Consider the following 19,440-nt stretch of genomic DNA (forward strand, 5'->3'; position numbering starts at 1 on the left):
CAACCAGATATTAATCAAAATGTGCTGGCAAAATTTTCACAAATTATTTTCTGAATCAGCAAACCAAACACTTCTTGAGAAATTCCAAGAGCAAGTAAAGCCACAGGTATGTCTCTCAGCCACAGCATGGGAAGCTGAGGCTGGAAAATAAATGGCAAGGGTTGCACTACTGGCACCAGTTAAAAATATTTCTTTCTTTTCTAGTTTCCAAATACCAGCTTTTCTTCCCTAACATGCTAAGTATTGTATACATGTAAGTCAATTGCTGTTTTATAAGCACAGAATATATTTTTCCAGCCTTCTCTCCTTCAAGTAAAATGTTACAAAAAGAACTATATGACTAATAATAATAATACATCTTTAAAAAAAAATCAAAAAGAAGTGTTATTACTTCGCCTAAGACAGATAACCAATCCTTTCTGCCCTCTGTGACCAGTCATTCCATATATACCAGAGAGACCTACCAGAACTGTTATTTGCTTTCTTTTGTACTCTTTTCTTCCCAATTAATATTTTTTTTTGTCTCCTCTAACACTGAATGCAAGAAACTTAAATTGTTCCTCACCCTGACTTATACTTAAAGAGGGTATCAGTGATCTGTCTGCCCAACCCAGACCCATAATAATTCTTCAGATATTAAAAAAAATGCACATTACATTGAAATACATTGAAATGCACAATACATTGAAAAATCTGGTTTGATACACACATGAAGATAATCACAATATAAAATAATTACCCTATTAAAAAAAAAAGCCTTCAGTCTTTCCCCACAGTATAGGTATAATGTCTTTTCCACCAAGACAAGCAACACTGACAGCTGTCATTTAAGTATGCCAGCAGCTGCCATTACTGTCAGTAACCCTATCAATTAAATCCAACGAGATTATGCAGCAAGGTGTTTTAAAAGGATTCAACAGCCCGTATTATCAATGTCTTTTACAAAAAAAAAAAGTACAACGAGAGCTGAATCAGTGTCAGTAAGGAGGAGAGCATTTTCTAGTATATTTTTAAGATGAACAGGTTCTCAGACAATGCTCTGTATATAGATTTATCACAGATTTCACGCATTCTCATTAAGTTTAAATGCTGCTTGGAATACATTTTGTGTCCAGGCAAGACAGACAATTGAGTTGCTATCTTAAATCCTGCGAGTACATCACATTCCACCCCGAACATTACCCAGAAACAAAGCATAACACTGCAGTTGCAGAAACTTCATGGCACAGTGTAATAATAAACAGAATAGCTCGAAATGTTTTGTGGTACTGCCAAATTTCAGGATAAAATACAGTCATTTTTAGAAAAAAAAAAAAAAATCTCCTTCCCAATAGTTCTGAAGATCAGAAGTCATCCGAATGTGAATAATACAGCATCACTGCCAAGCCCATCAGAACACAGGGGTACATTTCCAAAGAGCTTGAGGAACAGCATTTGTTTAGAAGGGCACCAAGATTATAACTTTAAAACACATATAAATACAAATGCAGTAAATCCCAAGAGGATAAAATTTCAGAAGATGAAACCATACACATACTGTCTTCAACCTCTGATGTGAATGTAAAAAGAAAGGACTATATTCACTATTACCAAGCTAAGTATTTCTATTCTAAGAATAATGAAAAAGATGAATAGTAGGATGGAACTAAAGCCTATATTCTTATAGTGACAACTTTAATTTCTGCTTGACAATCACAAGGAAAAAAACAGTTGCCTGATAAGGAAATAAAAAAGAATAAGGATTGGCATGTGGAATCTAAACGACTCCATTCAGTTTACAGAAACTGATACTCTGACCTATTCCATCACTATCTTGGAGATAAGTCTATAGGAAGGATTTCATTGCGTATCAACTCAATTGCTTTTGAATGTTAAAGTCACTGCCATTCTTAGATACACCCATAAAATTATATGCCCTAGGAAGAGATAGTTCCAATGTTTTCAATTATCTCAGAATCACCTGGCAGGAAAAAAAATGCATGAATGCTCTTTCTACATATCAGTTTATCATGAAATGAATTCTGGATTCTTCACTTCTTTGAGGATATCTAAATCCTTTTTCAATCTGAAGAGATACTGCCTTAGAGTGTAGTAGTATAAATCTGATCTAAGAGCATATGTAACTGTGCTACATTTTAAGAAACAATGAAATAACCTTTTAGTAATGCAGCTGACTACTACAGAATAGTGATATTACAAGGGCATGCAACAACAATAAATTAATTATATTGTGTGACTAACATAAATGATGGTTCTAGTAGCCCAAGTCATGTTTGCCCAATTCAGCATAGAGTTTATAGACTTCTGAGCACTTGCAAATCTTCTGAAACTTTTGCAGAGCTCTTCATGCACCTTACATTTCACACAGAAAAACATTACAGGCAGTAATAGAAACTCCCTGAATGATTCACTGAGTTTTTCAAATAAACTGTCTCTCTGCTATTACTGATCATGTTAATTTTTTTTATATGTCTCTTTTTTTCCTATCTGAGCTCATGTGCCACCAACTGAAAACAAGTTAGTCTTGCAGAAGCATTGTTTATAATCTCATCTTCTAGATCCCTTATCTAAGAAACCTGCTACCACAGCAAATGAGCTTTCTTAGAGCAAAGTACATTTACTTTTTGAAGGAGGAAAAAAAAAAAAGCTTAGTAAGTCCAATTTTATTGGTCATTAAAGGTGACCTATTTAGACAACCAACAAAATCTAGGGCATTTTTAGAACATACAGATACAGAAGGCATTTGTAGTAAAGATACAGTGAAATCTACATTTCAATACATCCATGAATTCCCTTGATTAAAATGGATCACATTATGTTCCCTTCTAGGACAAATGAAACAATTAACTCTTTCTTGTCTTTTTTTTTTTTTTTTTTACTTGAAATGTAGTTTTGTTTTGTTTTCTTATCAATGATAGATATGAGGACCAACCATCACATCCAGGTGCTGCCTCAATGACAGGGATCCATTAACAGTTCTCAGAAGATTCAGTACACCCAGTAACAAATTTTATTCTTCAGTTCTCCCATAATTTAACAGCTTTATTTAGCTTCCATTCATTTCTATTTATTTATGGCAATTATTGTTATTATGTGTTTGTGTTTTGTTTTTTTTTTTCCTTCAAATAGAGTAAGAAAGCTTTTGAATCAAGCAAATCTCAAATTGGCATATGGACGACTGGGAAATTAGGGAAGAGTCTTTAGATTCTGCAGTCACACTTTCTGTAGAAAAAAAAAGAATCCCTACAAAATTTCATCCCAAATCCCAGGAACTAAACTAGTGGTAATGGGTATATGGATCACGTGAGTTAGATCTTTATTAGAATAAGGAATATAATTTCTAAGAAGGATACATTTATTTCATACTGGTAATGTATTTGACACAAAATATCTCAAAAGCAACAGTGAGATACTTTGCAAATCTTCTATAAAAGCATATCTGTTTGGATCAGTTCATATAAAAAAGGGTTTCTGGTGAACTGCTCAGGCAGTGACCTGGAAGTCAGAGCTCTCTGAGATTTGATTACTATCACTAAATTCTTCAAATGTGACTTAAACTATTTTGAAAATACATGCCTATGAAGCAGGTCCACTGACTAAGAATAATTTTGCTACATGTAAAGGTACTTTTTAATGTAACATCAGTTTTCTTTGAAGGTTGCCACACCCTGGAAACATATGAAAGTATCATAAACTACATGCAGGAAATTAGGAATCCCTAGAAAAGTGAGTTATTGCCTCTAAGCACAGTGGTTTGCAGATTCATGGGAGACACTAACCTTACAAACCTTTCCACAACTGCTGGGTCTATGGAGGGTCTGTGGAAGAAGAAAATCATACTTCTTTAACTCAGTTCAGTAACTCTAGAGAAATGCTCTGGGCCTTTTGCTCTGGGTAATGTTGAAAAGACTACATAGAGCAAAAAGTTAGCTTTTAACTACAATCATAGAAACTAGATAATAAACATGAAAAAATAAAACTATAATGACTTTCATATATTATACCTGTCAAACACCAAGGTTCTTCCCACCAGTCAGGCAATGACTGTTACTACTTAAGCATCTTTAGATTTTTAGATTGAGAAACCAGCTCAAGCAGTGAATATCACCTTCTCAACACTGCCTCTAAAGCCAAATTCTAAAGCTAATAGGGGTAGAGAAGCAGCTGCTTTACTTCCCTTTGAATCCTCCTTTCTTCTCCCTTAAAAAAATCAATCTCCTAATCTTTTTTTTTTTCCACCCAATGGGAATATAATTACAGGATTTACCTTTCTTTACACCAAATGGCTTCAACAATTTGCATTCCCAACCCCCCTTTTTGTGGCTATAGGATTTGCAAATTCATTCAATGTCTAGCATGCATTAGCACACATTTAAAGTAAATGAAACATTCAAGGATCACCTCAGTAAGGAAAGATCAGTCGGCTGAAATTTGCCTTTACAATATATTGTACATCACAACTAGTTATCACTGTATATACAGCTCTTCAAAGCCACATTTTCAGCTCTTTATAAAAAGCACGTAGGTCACTAGTACCGGAATAATTGCATTGAGAAGTCATTATCAAACCATCTCCTACTGTCAGTAGAATACACTACTTGGACTCAGTTCTACATAAACAGAAGCTGTGATTTCCAAAAACTGGTTGTAGCTGTCTGATCCTGCGCTACCCAGTTCCAGCAGAAGCTGGGTAACAAGCTGAGCTAACATCTAACAGTACAATTAAATTATGTTATTGTGGATTCTAACAGACATGTGGTGACAAATCAAAATTTAGCACCAACTGACTGTGCTATAAAGAGCATCGCTGCCTCCAAGAGAGAGATATTTGATGCACAAACCAGTTTCTGAGCTGCTCAGTTTTCAATCTGGAGTGTTTGCTTAGGCAATGTGATGCATTGGCTGAAAACAGCAATGCTTTCGAAGCTGATTCACGATCAGACAAGAAGTTTGGTGGGCTGGAGGTGTTAACAACCTACAGTATGTGTCACAAACCTGAATTTACTCCAGTGAAAAATCCCACAGAACGTATCTGCCATGTGCGTGTTTGCTTTGCCTTGCCTGATCTCTCCCTCTTATAACAGGAGCTGGAGCAGAGATTATTCTAAGAGAAAGACTAGTTACATTAGCCAGCTAATGCACTGGCAAAGGATTTCTCCAGACAGCAGAAATATTGTTTTACTTAATCTCCACAAACAAAAATATTATGGTCTTTCTGCATTATCAGAAGTCCCGTGTTCTTAGCAGATTGTAGAACACAGAAATTAATTTTCCTTTGCTTTGTACTTATTATATTTACTACTTACAATGATAATACCACACATTACAAAGTTTCATGAATCCAGTTGTAGACTTATTTCAAGACTGCTAAACTAAGGATGAGAAACTGACATTTATATAAAAAAAAAAAAAAGACATTCCTTGTTTTCTTTTTAAACTATTCAAAATATTTTTTTCTTAATTCAGCAAAGAAGTTAATCCATAGCTCAGAAAGAATTAGAAACTAGAAATTACGTTTTCATTTTGGTTTGCTTTTCCTTTCAATGTGAAACAAATTTTACTGATGAAATTTTAGAAACCATCTGTCTTTCCACTATAATAGCTTTTAATTTCAACCAAATATGACAGCTCTCAAAAACTTTCAGTTCCTTCAAGTTTAATGAAAATCGGTAATTAGAGACAGAACTTAAATTAGTATTGTGATACAGACAGTTACAATTCAACAGAAATGGCTCACATCCACCTCCCTCAACAGACAACACTCAGCTGGTGGATCAGCACACATTTTAGGGGGAACATTAGCATGTGCGTAGCCCTGAAACTGCAAGGATGAACTATTGTGATCCTGGTCAGAAAGGCTGGGTGTAGTATGGAGATTAAAATACTAAAATTTGGAAGACATATGGGAAGTACAATACAAAACCATAGGAAGGTAGTAAATGTCACCGTTTATGAAATAACTTGTTTGTTTTTGTGGTTTTTTTTTACAAATATAATACCAAATAAAATCTTATTGGGAACATTGTAGCCCACTGCCCTGAGCACCTATCCATTCTATAGAAATAAAGGAACTGCTACATCAGAATAAAGAACAGATATACGACATACAACACACCTGAATTTCTAATTTAAATTGTTTTGATTGCTTGGATATGTTATCAGTGTTCCGCACATTACAGGAAAGAAAGAAAAAAAAAAAAAAACACAACAATATACACCAAAAATTACAGAGCATTGTATTATGAGAATTAAATCTTTTTCATATCTCAACTATTCATCAAACTTTTCCTTTGGGCAGGATATTAATAGATTGTGTGCTCTATTTATTTTTCACCCCCAAAAAAATCCAAATACCAAATCACAAAGAGTCTTCCTCTCATGGCAATACCTATACCTGGTTTTCTTAAAGCTCTCATTTTATTTAATTACTGCAAGAATATTCCATAGAGACGTTACAAAATAATATCACACTGCATGAAATTCATATATTCAATCTATTTGTGTCACCCTTTAATTTGATTCATAGTACTCTTTTTTTTTCCACTTTTTTTTTTTTTTTTTTTTACATTAACTCACTGCCTGCCTTTTTCACATTGTACTGTCACACTCAACACCAGCTGGCTGGCTAAAGCTGATTTCCTTCATTTCTTCTTTGTCAGTAATACAATCAAACTTGCAAGGATCATGTTCAGTGGATGCTAGAAATGCATATATATATATTTATATTATAAGATTGTGCCTTAAATAATCTTTCTATATGTCCTTGAAGGAGGTTATGGCAGACAAACATAATAAATAGTGTTACGCTGGTTGGTACAACACAGCTTTATCTGATGCATTACTTCAAAAACTTTTGAAACTTAACAATCTAATTTTGTCTTTAATGTCTTCTATACAAAAAGCAATGTCTGCACAAAACTCTCCAAACTAAACCCTTGTCTTCCCTGTCAAGTTATCGCTAATTCAGACATGAAGCCTCAAATGACTAAGGTCATGATTCTTCCAACTCATGTAGATTCTTCCTTATAGGGAAAAAAAAAAAAAAAAAAAAAAAAAGCCTCTTGGCTTAGTCTCTCCAGCAAATGACTATTAGAAAATATTTCCATGTAGGACATTTTGACATACAAATCTAAATCTTTATCCATTTCTCCTGAGCTACAAGAAAAAAAAAATATATATATATATGAATTAGACTGTAGATCTTTATTGGCTTAGATGACACGAGTAGTAAAAAAATTAAGGAGTATGTATAGGATATTAAAAAAGAAGCTATATGTTCACATCTTTCATAGAATAATAGAATGCTTTGCTTTCAGTGGCTCTGGTTTTATGTAATAATTCCTTTGCTACAGAACTGAATTATAAACTGAACTGAGCTATAAAGAAGATATAAAGCTGTAATAATTCATCTTGGACTCTTAGATCTCCATTTTACTGAAACAAAACTTTTCTTTAAAGTAGTTAATTTTTAAGTAGTTCTCAGCTATTAAATGATTAGATCAAACTTTAGAAGCAAATCTTGCAAACCTCATCTACTTCCAAAAATCTATATAATGTAGCCTGACTGATGCAGATTTAGTGAAGAAAATCCAAATGTGTACTTTTAATTATTTGTTCTTTTAACATTTCATTCGTTCTACAGTAACAAAATGTTAACTCTGTTTTCAGAAGCTTACCGCATTCTATTTGGCAGCTGAAATACATCACGTAAATCTCTATTGCTCTTTTAATTTTATTTGTGCTGAACAGATTTTTGCTAATTGCTGTAGAGACACGCAATCGATACAACAATATTCCAAGAAATCAAGATTTATACACTACAGATTTTAAATTTTCCTCTATTTTGTCACCTCTTCTTCGCTCTATGCTTTTCTGCTATATGTTTTTTCCAAAACAGTTTACCTATCCAGCTTCCTAAATATATTCTTCACATAAATTATAATTAATTAACATTAAATTATAAGGTAAAAATCTTATTAAAAATACATTTTACAAATAAAATTATTTTTATGTTATTGGAGTTTAATGACACTAGTGGGCTTTGACCCTGTCTCAAAAGGTATAATGTATATCTAAAATCCTAGGAAAGACTATTCAAAGTAAATGTTTATTTTTAAATAAATAATTGTAGCATTGTTTTCTCATGGCTGCTCATCTCCAGTCATGGCCTTAATGAGAAGGCAGATGTCTAGTTCTAATTCTGCATCCTAATACTGCAAAGATTGCAGATAAGAAACTGCAAAACAAACCAGAAGGTTACGACATTCTGATATTTAATAAAATAAAGCAATTGCTGTCTCAGAACGTCACATTTTCTGGAAGGATTTTCGTTAGATATATAAAAATTGAAGAAGTTAGAAAATATTTCAGTAACAGCTTTAAAGAAAACAGCTACCAGAAAAACAGGTCAAATAATTATTCACTAAGCAAATAAAGTGAAGGTACAAGATTCACATGACTGACTTAGTATCTGCATATTGCCTATATCAATAAACAAGTTATCCTTTGAATTTGAGTTACCATTGTTTCCCAATACACTGAAAACACACATCCTTGGTATCCAGGAGACACAGACCGAGGAACTGAATGATGAAATAATTGTACTGTGCCATTCAAACAGCACACCAGGACTCCCTTTGCAAAAAGGTCTGCTGATGATCAGAGTTCCATACAAAGCTATCACGTATTTCTAATGTTTTAGAGCCTCAGCTCTGAATCTTCCTAAGAAGTGCTGAAGAGCAGTGAATAGAGATGGCTGTAAAAAGGCTGATTTCAAACTATATGGGTTAAGATACCTATCCTATGGCTCAAGCTAAACTGCAACTTGCCAACTAATTCATTCCATGATGTCAAACTCCTCTATAAACATGCAACAATGAAAACTGGATGTAATTTAGCTTTGCTGCATTACATCCGACTTCCTTGCTGTGTCTTCTTCCTCCCTTGATATAGATTAGAACTATTTCTAGAAAATGTTTCAAGAAGCAGCTGACTCAGCATGATGCTATAGAGACGCATACAACTTTCAGTCCTGTTAGAGCATAGTGATCTTCCCAGGTTAGTTAGCCCACTCAAAGTATCACACGACTACAATCAAACTACTTCTAGTTTTAAAGTTCATTGAGGCATTTACATGACACCTCTGAGATTATTACCAAATATTTCTTGTTCTTTGTTTCAGTAGCTGCTATCTTCACTTCTGTAGTAGACAGGGAATGAGGCAGGAAAATCGTATTCATTCTCAGTCACCTTTTTCCCCCCACCTTCACCTCCTGTTTTTGCCTTGCATTTCCTGATACCTCATACACTCCACTCCTCTATTTCATGAAATCTAATTCACAGACATGAGAGGGAATAAGAGGAAATCTGTCAAGAATAAAAGGAACCCACAGAAGCATTTGGCAGACAGGTTTAAAGAACTGGGTAGGGAGAAACCACTGTAAGCTGTGCAACCATTTTCATGCCTGACATTGCTTTGCTGTTTTCAATGCCTTCTTCACATTAATTTCCATCTTCGTTATACAAACAATAGAGAACTACCTAATGAGAGTTCTGGTTTTAGGATTGCCCAGTTATGAACATTTAATTCTGCGAAATTTTCAAGCCAAATTTTAACATGCGCAGTAGATCTTTGCATTGTGACCATTAATGCTGATGAGTCCCGCTCATCGTAGACAGCTCTCATGCAAACGCTGAGGAGGAAATTTATCACCTCTCTGCTCAAAAAAAAATAATATGTTTTGAGCTAATGGCTTATTCACTCAGATGGAAAACTTATGAAGGGACTACTCTGAAGTATATCCGTTTATAAAAGCCTCGGAGGACTATTATACAGATAGGACCTTATTAACAAAGTTTGTTTCTTCCATCATTCTTCCTACAAGTTGAATATTTCTATGACAGTAAGGAGGAGTGGGTAACGGTATTATTAGTCAGGTACATGAACAGTAATGAACAGAACCTTTGCTGAGCCTGAGCAAATCAGCTCTGTGGCAGCACTGGAAAACCCCAGAGAGTCAGGCCTGAAGGGCTACGTAGCTCATGCTCAATTCCACAGGCTGCCTCCATGCTCAACAATACACACAAAGCTATTCAAGTTCTTGTGCTTTTCATGAACAAGCTAGGAAAAGAGTAAAATTGGAAGGATAAAATAGGATTATCTTAATGTTCAAATTCCTCCTTGTAATATCATGTGTAATACCATAGCACCTACAACTGCAGAAACACTTAATTGTCACCTTTGTCACTTGCAGCCTGGATAACAACAGCCTTACCATACATCAGTGCAATTATTAGTGAGACATGAATCCAGTAACCCCTGCTCACAGCAGAATGGCAGGAAGAAGAGGAGGCTAAAACAGAAGAAGTTGCACTATACGATAAGGAAATAACCAAGAGATTACTGAAAATTTTATCAGAAGGGAGAAGGCATGCATATGAAACTTAGGGAAGTCTCAATGAGAAAATAATATGATTTGCTAACAACCTTAACTTTAAATGAAGTGGAGAAAAACTCAAAAGTTTATTGCAAATTAAAGTGACAACACATGTTAAAGATGGGCAGTAGAACTGAGGAAAATATGAAGATTTTAAGTGGAAAAATAAATATGAAACATTCAATCTTTGACTGACATTATACATGGCTGTATAATGAATGTACTGTTAAGAGACAGAGACAACATTAGTGGGAAAAGATAGCATCAGGTAAATGCCAGCAACGAAATGCTTATTGATAGGATGAAACAATGGCTGAACAGTACATTTAACAAAATAACACAGACCATTACCCTGAAGCATCTGGCTTTCTGGCTTTCAACAGTTTCAGTCAGGTTTGGGAAGAATGGTCCTTTAGACCAGTTAACATATTTTAGCCATTTATTATATGCCTAATATGGAGTACTATCAACTGAAAAAGCTCCCTGGAACTTTTTTGTATTAGTTAATATATTTTCCTTACAATCTACTGCCATTTAGTACTTAAAACATGTCCCAGTTGTTCTTGAGTTTTGCTTTAATCTATGTAGATTAAGGACTATGTATCTATGTAGCAAGGACTGCTGAAGATATGTACATGTATTTTCTTGCTCTTTAAATAAAACTGAAATCTGATAAATTTTACAATTCACATGAGTTGACTGCCTATTCTTTATATCCAATAGTGTGTATGTGCGTGCATGCAGGTGTGTTTCTCAATTTAATCTGAACTTTCACTCTAATACAAAGTTCAATAACTATTCTTGAACAACTTCAGGTGTATAGTCTCTTATTTATTATAAATGCATGCAGTCAAGCTATTACCCAGGAGTAGTTACTTACACAAACTCTAAATCATCAATGTCACTGGGGCAAATAAAGAAAACACTACCAGTTTTAGCTGATATTGTCTGTGGACCACTTTCAACACTTTTTTTCATATAATCATATAATAGTTTGGGTTGAAAGGGACCTTACAGATCACCTGTTTTGCCCATGGAGGTCTTATATTTTCAATAAATAGGCTTTTTAGGCCAAAGGAAGAGTTACTCAGTTAAACACAAAGATAGAAGGTATACATTGCTTGTATATGTTATCCTCTAGTTTTGTGGGTGTTTGTTTTGTTTTATGTTCTACTTTATGAAGATTTGGGAGTTGTTATGCAAGGCTATTGTAATTCAGTTAAATACAGAGATAGAAGGTATACTTTGCTTGTATATAAGTTGTATGCTGCCAGTCAGTAAGATGTATACCGAGAAGACAAAACACAGATGCTTGAGACGAAAAGGTTTTATCCTAAACACCTCTTTCTCGTGGATATTTTTCAAATTGTTTTCCCCTAGATTTTTCAACTCTGCTTGCATGCCTGTTACACCCTCTTCTTTGTTAAATGAATGCAATTTATTTTGAGTTATTTGTAAGCTATGGTCTGCATAAATAAAAGAACACAAAAATCAGATCTGTGATAATATATGATGGTTGAATTTATAGATCTTAAAAGAATTATGAACTCATAAATTCATTTTTAAGTGCTCAATATGAGAAAGGTTAATCTGTCTAAAAGCAAAGATTAGTTATTTCTTTTTGTTCTTGTTTTGTTTTCTTCATATTAATTTTAATAGTACCTCAGAGAACACTTGCTGTTGCTCAGAGATGTTAAGAAGGCAAATTCAGATTCAGATTGTCCTTCAGATTTTTTCTCTCAAGGTTTTCTATTTCTGCACCACAGCTGACACCTTCACTTTCCATTATCACCGTGTAAATAAAGACATGTAAACTGAAGTCTGTATGAAGTTCAGTTTATATTCAGAAAGAATCATGTACTCATTGTCACAAGAAAAAACAGGTGCTTAAAATTACTAAAATTAAAAATTATCAATTAATAATTAAATAATTATTAAGTATCTATTATATAATGTATAATTATGTATAATGTGATATATAATGTGTGATGTAATTATATGTTATATCATATATAACTAATTACGTAATAATTAATTAAATTAAATTAAAAATTACTGAAATTAAAATTGAAATTTTAGCTACCATTAAGGAAACAGGAAACAAAGTGGTGGCAAAAAATACCAGCCCTGACAACACCCTCAAAAGCAATAAACAGTAGACCATGAATTCTCATAAACATACTAAATTTGCATCCTGTTAAATGTATTTGCCTGATGATAAGAGAGTCTTCCCACAATTAAATTGTAATTACCCTGCTCTGCAGTAATCAATTCTTATGTATACTATTGATTCAATTTTTGGTTTCCTCTCTTTCTCTAGCAATTTATTCCCCTACACCCCTTTTCACTCCTTCCTTGATAAGCTACATCATCTCCAGCAGTTCTTGTTCTGCCCCTCCCCACACACATTTTTTTCTCTTCTGATCTTTTCAGTAACCAAACAAGGCTCCTCCCATCAGCCCCTGTTTTATTAACCTACATTCTAGCATTTCATCCTGCATCTACCCAAAATACCTGCATCCTAGTACTGTTCCCACCATGAAAAATTTTGTTTCAGAAGCCTATAGACACATAGATTACTTTCTGAATTTCCATATTCTTCATCCTAATCCCAGCTACACACATATCTCAAAAGTATATGTAATTAAAATACAATCCAGGCAAACAAAAATAACGTGGACAAAGAGCCAGGACTCAAGCCACTGAAAACAATTGCACAGTTGTAGAGGAAAATGGTGTATTTGCAACTTGTTTATATAGGTTTTTATCAGTTTAGAACGGACGATACTAGAGACTTGACTTTTCTTTTTAGACACTGCCTGTGGGCGTTCCATGTTTATAGCAATTTATTCCTAATTTTAGAAACTGGTGGAGTACCTCTGATTTTAATGCCATGGCATCTTTTGCACTGAAACCTTAGGATAAATGGAATGAATGACCCAAGCAAAATATCTTTGGTAGGTCTCTGGAAAACCTAACTGATAATTAAGAAGGTTAACAGATACCTTACGTAAAGCATTTGTCCTTCAGATGTGTGAAATCAGCACACTATGTAGCAGTAGTGCATATGGAAACCACTGTCTACTGACTTCAAAAGCTTAAGCTTTGTGACTGTTCTGCACTATTCTAGAAAAAGGGGGTTGGATGGATAAAAAAAGTGAGAATAAAGAAGATGTTAAAAATTAAAGGAGTAAATCCTTAGATTCCATAATATTCTTGGTTGATAAACAGCACAACAGATCTCCTTCAAGTCATATTTTTCCCTTCAAAAAGTCAGTCAAACTGTCATCTGCTGCTGGAAACCAAATGAAGGTCATTTTAGGTAATCTAATCCAAAGATGAAAATCATGCTATTGCAAATCCCACAGATTTGCAGAATAAAACAGTGAAATGGACTAAAAAATTGCTCATTCCTCAATTCTGTAAACAGCCTACATATGACACCCCAATGTAATGAAAAATACAGCAAGCACTAAAAATGTAGAACAACTGAAGGGTTTACATGTTAGCCAGTGCAGTGCTGGCTAGTGATTTCTGGAGGGAAATACTGTCAAACTTTCCTGATTTAAACTGTGTTTGTCTATTTTGTCTTACTGTGCAACAAATGTTTCTGATCTGAACAAAAGGACTTATGGCCACAAGGAATTCCTTAATGTTGGGTGACATACAAAGCTGCAAAATGGACTAAAACCTGATACTAGAGTTTCCAAAGCTTATCTTCTTAGCAGAACAAGTGTTCTTTTAGAATACTTGTCATGGAAGTTCTAGGATTCAGGGATGATCTGTAAAATTTTAATTGGACTGGATTCTTTCTGCATAAGTTTGTTATATTAAAAGCTTTTCATGGAAATCTGGTAATCAACCTTAACTAAGGAACGAGTCCTTAACCAATGGAGTACTATTTTTAACATATTCCAGGTTATTTGCATTATCTGCTAAAGAAATCTAATAAAGAAGAAGGATAGTATAAAGGAGAAGCACATAGGGCATTTCATGAAAATATTAACAAATTTTATTAGCAACCATACTGCTGTCCTTGCTAACTATCTATAGAAGAGTCATATCTGACTATTAAATACAAATACAACTCATCTTTTTTTTCTTCTCGCTGCCACTCTATTAATATGGATTATATTGTCAGAAAATTCTAAACAGATTAAACTGAAGAATTACTTTCATTACATTGTAGGGCACTGCAATGAAAAACAAAAGGCAAGAGCTGAGTTGTTACAAAAGAAAAAATAGCAGAAATATTAAATTCTCTGTTGTTATCACCTATGTTTTCTGAAAATACTATGATTGGGAATGTGTGGGTATGGGTGCATATATATATATATATTGAAATTACAGAATCTTGGGATTTGTTTTCTTTTCAAAATTACAGGTCTGTTAGAAAAACATTATAAGCAGCCAAACATACAGAACACGAAAACATTGATAAATAATAAAAGAATTTTAAACTACTTAAAATGTTTAGCTCACCTTTCCAACAGCAGCAGCCACTCTGTTGGTCTCCCCTGCTCTTTGCTTTCATTGCATTGTCCAGCATTATGGCTGAAGGAATAGAGTATAGCAGAACCTCGCTAATTTACCTTACTAGTTCACACACCTTATAATTTGCACAGAAAAATTTGCCACTTTCCCAACTTCTTAGGAAGAATCTAATTGAAAAACCTGTACAGATGGCTTCAACCTCTCAAATCGTGTCATATTGCTAAATATGCTACACAATATCAACTGCTCATTAGTCAATGAATCATTCAATAGTACACTATTCATTATTACCATAAAAATGTAAATTAAATTTGTTTAATAAAGAAAATACATTTATTTAGACATTACCATGTAGAATGGTACTGACTTGAAATTAATAAAGGGACTCCCCAGCAGTGAATTAGGGAGGCTCTACTGTACTTAGAATTGCAATGACCTCACTGATATGTTGTTCGCTACTATTTTCTTCAGACTGCATCACATTGGCACACAGCAACTACACTAAGCTATGTCCTGTTATATAATTACAGCGTCCTATCACTGTTTTAATTATTAAAGCTTTCTCTTCCAGAAGATTGTATGAAGTTTACAGTTTTATTTTTTCTCCTGCACAGATTTTTTTCAGTAATATATAATACCAAGTGAAAATCAGCTCTAATAGAGTACTCTGATATTTAATGAAAACCTATTTCTCACTCAATTTTCCAAATTAAAAGACCTATTATCCATAAAAAATTATACAGTAGACCTATGCCTCAAGCCAGAAACCAGATTCATTTCCGACTACCAATCTTTTAATCTAATCAATAAATCAGCTGGCTTTTCTGATCTGGGATGATGCTTGTCAAGTTTAGATCAATCATGAGTTCAATGTGGATCTCATACCTCTCCAGAAAAAAAAAAAAAAAAAAAAAAAGAAACAAACAAAAGCCTGTGTTACTGCATTCAATTAATCACATTGACAATTGTGAAAATATCTTACTGGTCTGACATCCCCACATGAGTTGGTAAATTGTCGTGCCAAGCCAAAATCCAGCATATAACACTTCCTACAGGTGCTAGGAAAACGTCCCATAGCGAAGTTAGACTAGGAAGAAAAACAAATACAGATACAGATGTATTATATATTTATATATATATGCTTCAGTCTATGTACATATTAATGCAGTTACACAATCATAGAAAACCCATGTTCTGCTTCTCTATGGTTCCTTCAGTATTTTCAGTTGTACTAAACTCTCAATAAATTTGAAGAAAACATTAAGAAAATCAGACACTGAACTTACCATATCTGAACTGCTGCCTACATAGCCCAAATAGATTGTCATCTTACTTTTATGATTTAGAATCTACTCGTTTCTAGCAAGAACTTTCCTGCCATCTCACCTGCTCACATTTTTAGATTTGGGTGTTTCCAAAAACTACCGATCTATACAAATGCACTAATAACATAAACTCAGAACACAGAATAAGGGGTGCAAACTTTCTTTTCCTACATGAGTGGAGGAAAAACAGTACCTAAGGAACACAGTATGAGGTGGAAAGTCAGTGAAGACTTATGAAGGTAATTTATTCTGAAAACACACAATAAGTTTTCTTATTTGCATCAGTGCATTAACATTCCACATGAACCCTGTAATTTTTCTTTTTTTTTAAACTGCCAGTCTATGATTTTTTAACGTGTGTTTGAATCAGTTCAATTTTCTCCCCCTAACCAAATCTCCTCAAAATGGATCACAAAATATAAAAAAGAGAAAGGAAACAATAATTCCATGAAATGCAATTGAAACTACACATTTGAGCAAGCTGGAAGCTTAACAGAACTAACTCCAGAAAAAAAAAACACTTTTGTTTTTCTGCTAAGGGAATCAGTGGTACTCAAAGTTCTCTGCAACTCAGACAAGATTTCACTCATCTTTGGGAAAATCAGAGCCTAGGGAAACAATGCATCAGGTAAGTCTGAAAAGAATAATATCTGAAAGAGGTCACAAACTTACATGTGGTTCAGAGAAACAACAACAATAACAAAAACTATGCAAGTAGTTAGGTTAGGTTCTTACAATAAAGTTATTTCACTTTTCACAATACGCTGGAAAATATCACAAGGTAATAGCAAATACTCAAAACTAAATCTACCACTTCTGTGAAAGACAAAAAGAAAAAGGCTGTTTTTCTAAACTAGTCAGTTTACAAAAAAGTTATATGTATCATTATTCCTTACAATCTTCAGAGAATTCAGAAAATAGGCAATATGCACTTCTACAGGAATCTTTTATTTCATATTACATTGCTACACAGTGGACCACAATTTCCTTGCTGGGTATAAGTGACAGATATACCACTTTCCTATATACAATTTGTCAGGTTCTTAACTGCTAACTAGCTACAAAGCATTTCCTTACTTAAGGAAAGACAACAAACTAAGTGGGAAACGCTATCTGGGTTTTGGGATTATCATTCAGAACTTAAAAATTGAAATAAAAATATGGCTTTGGACAAGGAGCTTTTTTCAAAATATCTTATTTTTATATAGATAAACACAGATATTTTTAATAGGGGACATATTAAGAGAAGTTTGAAAACAACTTATAAAATATCCTCTAATACAGTCTATGCTTCAGCTTGACTGATTCCAAAGGTTACAGTAGATAAGGTCCACACTGGAAAAATCATCTCTGCAATACCACAGAAAGGTAAAATGCCTGTTCCCAGCTCCTCAATAGAAATATGCAAAGAACATAATACACTATGTCCTAAAACACTACTGTTTTAATAGTCTGCAAGATAAAAATTTTGAAGCAAAGTTTCAAGCATATAAAATCTCTTTCAGTAGAAACACAAAGCTGCGAGAGTAAATTAAACTGCTTTGGTTTTTCCTCCTAAAAACACCAAAGTGTATACTTAGATTTATTTAGAGCAGTTGCTTCATGTCAAAGGTTGAGGATAAAAACCAGTTGAACCTATGAATTGAAATATGTGTGATCAACATGCAAACGCTTGTGCTTGCATGATGCTACAGACAAGAGTTGGAAGTGTTAGCTTCCAACTTAATGAAATTGCAAGAAGGGCTAAGTCCTGAAGACAAATGTGACAAAGACCAAGGTTATTATGGTTGCCATTTCAATGTTTTAATAGGAAAATTCTGCCCTGATCAATAAACATCCAGTTTTCTATCCTTCCTCATTTTTTCATTTTATCTTGTGGTATATAACCCATCCTTGTTTCTGCTGCCATCTAATGCTTATATATTACTTGCCTTTTTTGTTGTAATGAGCAGACTTACCGGCTTTATGTCCCTGTGCAAGAATCCCACAGAGTGAATACTTTCAATAGATTCCAGAATCTGCTTCCCAAGCCGCAGAGTAGTACTAATCGTGAACGTTCCTCGAGACTGGCTCCGACGCAGGTCTGCCAAATTCCGACCCTGGTCAAATTAAAAGGACATTTTCAGAAGAAAGAAACAAAAACAAACAAGACTAATCCCAACATCCACAGATAGCATGGTTTTCCTATCCTTTCTTCAGCTGTTAATGGTTGGAATACTCATTACTTGTTTTCATATTCAGGGATAACACATCTCAACTAATGAACAGATGTCCCTAAGGATCTCCAACATTAAATTTAGAACCTATTTTTGAAGACATGCATTTTAGTATCTTTCTTTGCCTAAATAACATGGACCAAACTAACAACAAATGCATTTCTCCATTAGATAATGTCATATCTGTGGCACACTAGAAGAGAGAAAATACTCACAAAGACTTCTTTATACTCACTTCCTTATGGAAAAGTATGTAATTTATTTAATTATACTGAGGTGACCTAACCAAACAGATGAAATATATACATACAATTCAGGAAATATGCTCCCATGACACCACAGAACTGTTGGTCTATCTCATTAACAGATGACAAACAACATGAAATGGAGCTCACTTCTTTCTTCAGCAGCATATTCACTAGAGCCCCTTCTTTATCCAGCATTCGTATTCACCAAGATGATAAAGGGCAATAATACCATACTTTTAGATTCTAATCATCCATTATATAGTGATTCTACAGAAATCTGGACAATCATCAACAGTATTAGATTTAACAAGAGCAAGTGTCAGATTCTACACCTGTGAAGGAACAACCCTGGCTATATGTATGGTCTGGGGGATGAGAGGCCCTGCAGAAAGGGATCTGGGGTTTATGGTCAATGGCAAGTCAAATATGAGTCACCAGTATGCCCTGACAGACAAAAGGGCCAACTGTATCCTGGAGTGCAGCAAGCATGGCATGGCTAGCTGTTTGAGGGAAGGCATTGTCCCACTCTTCTCTGTGCTGGTGCAGCCTCACCTCAAGCACTATGTGCAGTTTTATGCACCACAATATAAGAAGAACATAAAACCATTAGAGAGTATCCAAAGGAGGGCTACAAAGATGGCAAAGGGTCTAGAGGGCAAGATGTATGAGGAGCAGCTGAAGTCACTTGGTTTGTTCAGCACAGAGCAGAGGACACTGAGGG

The 19,440-nt window shown here is 34.3% G+C and overlaps 1 protein-coding gene across 6 annotated transcripts in view; it reads right to left on the reverse strand.

The window, feature by feature from the left end:
• Nucleotides 1-19,440, reverse strand: part of TTBK2 (tau tubulin kinase 2) — an 84,286-nt gene that overhangs the window by 35,367 nt on the left and 29,479 nt on the right. For 5 of the 6 annotated variants that reach the window (XM_027458593.3, XM_072038795.1, XM_038180175.2 and 2 more), the window contains exons 5-6: nt 18,214-18,354; nt 15,913-16,017 (exon numbers count right to left, since the gene is read on the reverse strand). In XM_027458593.3, coding sequence (XP_027314394.2) covers nt 15,913-16,017; nt 18,214-18,354 — 246 coding nt within the window. Of the gene's footprint in view, nt 1-14,918; nt 14,991-15,912; nt 16,018-18,213; nt 18,355-19,440 lie in introns of those variants that run through there. The other variant, XM_038180177.2, reaches the window with a different exon arrangement.

Source organism: Anas platyrhynchos, chromosome 5, assembly GCF_047663525.1.
Source record: "Anas platyrhynchos isolate ZD024472 breed Pekin duck chromosome 5, IASCAAS_PekinDuck_T2T, whole genome shotgun sequence".
NCBI classification, from domain to species: Eukaryota; Metazoa; Chordata; class Aves; order Anseriformes; family Anatidae; genus Anas; species Anas platyrhynchos.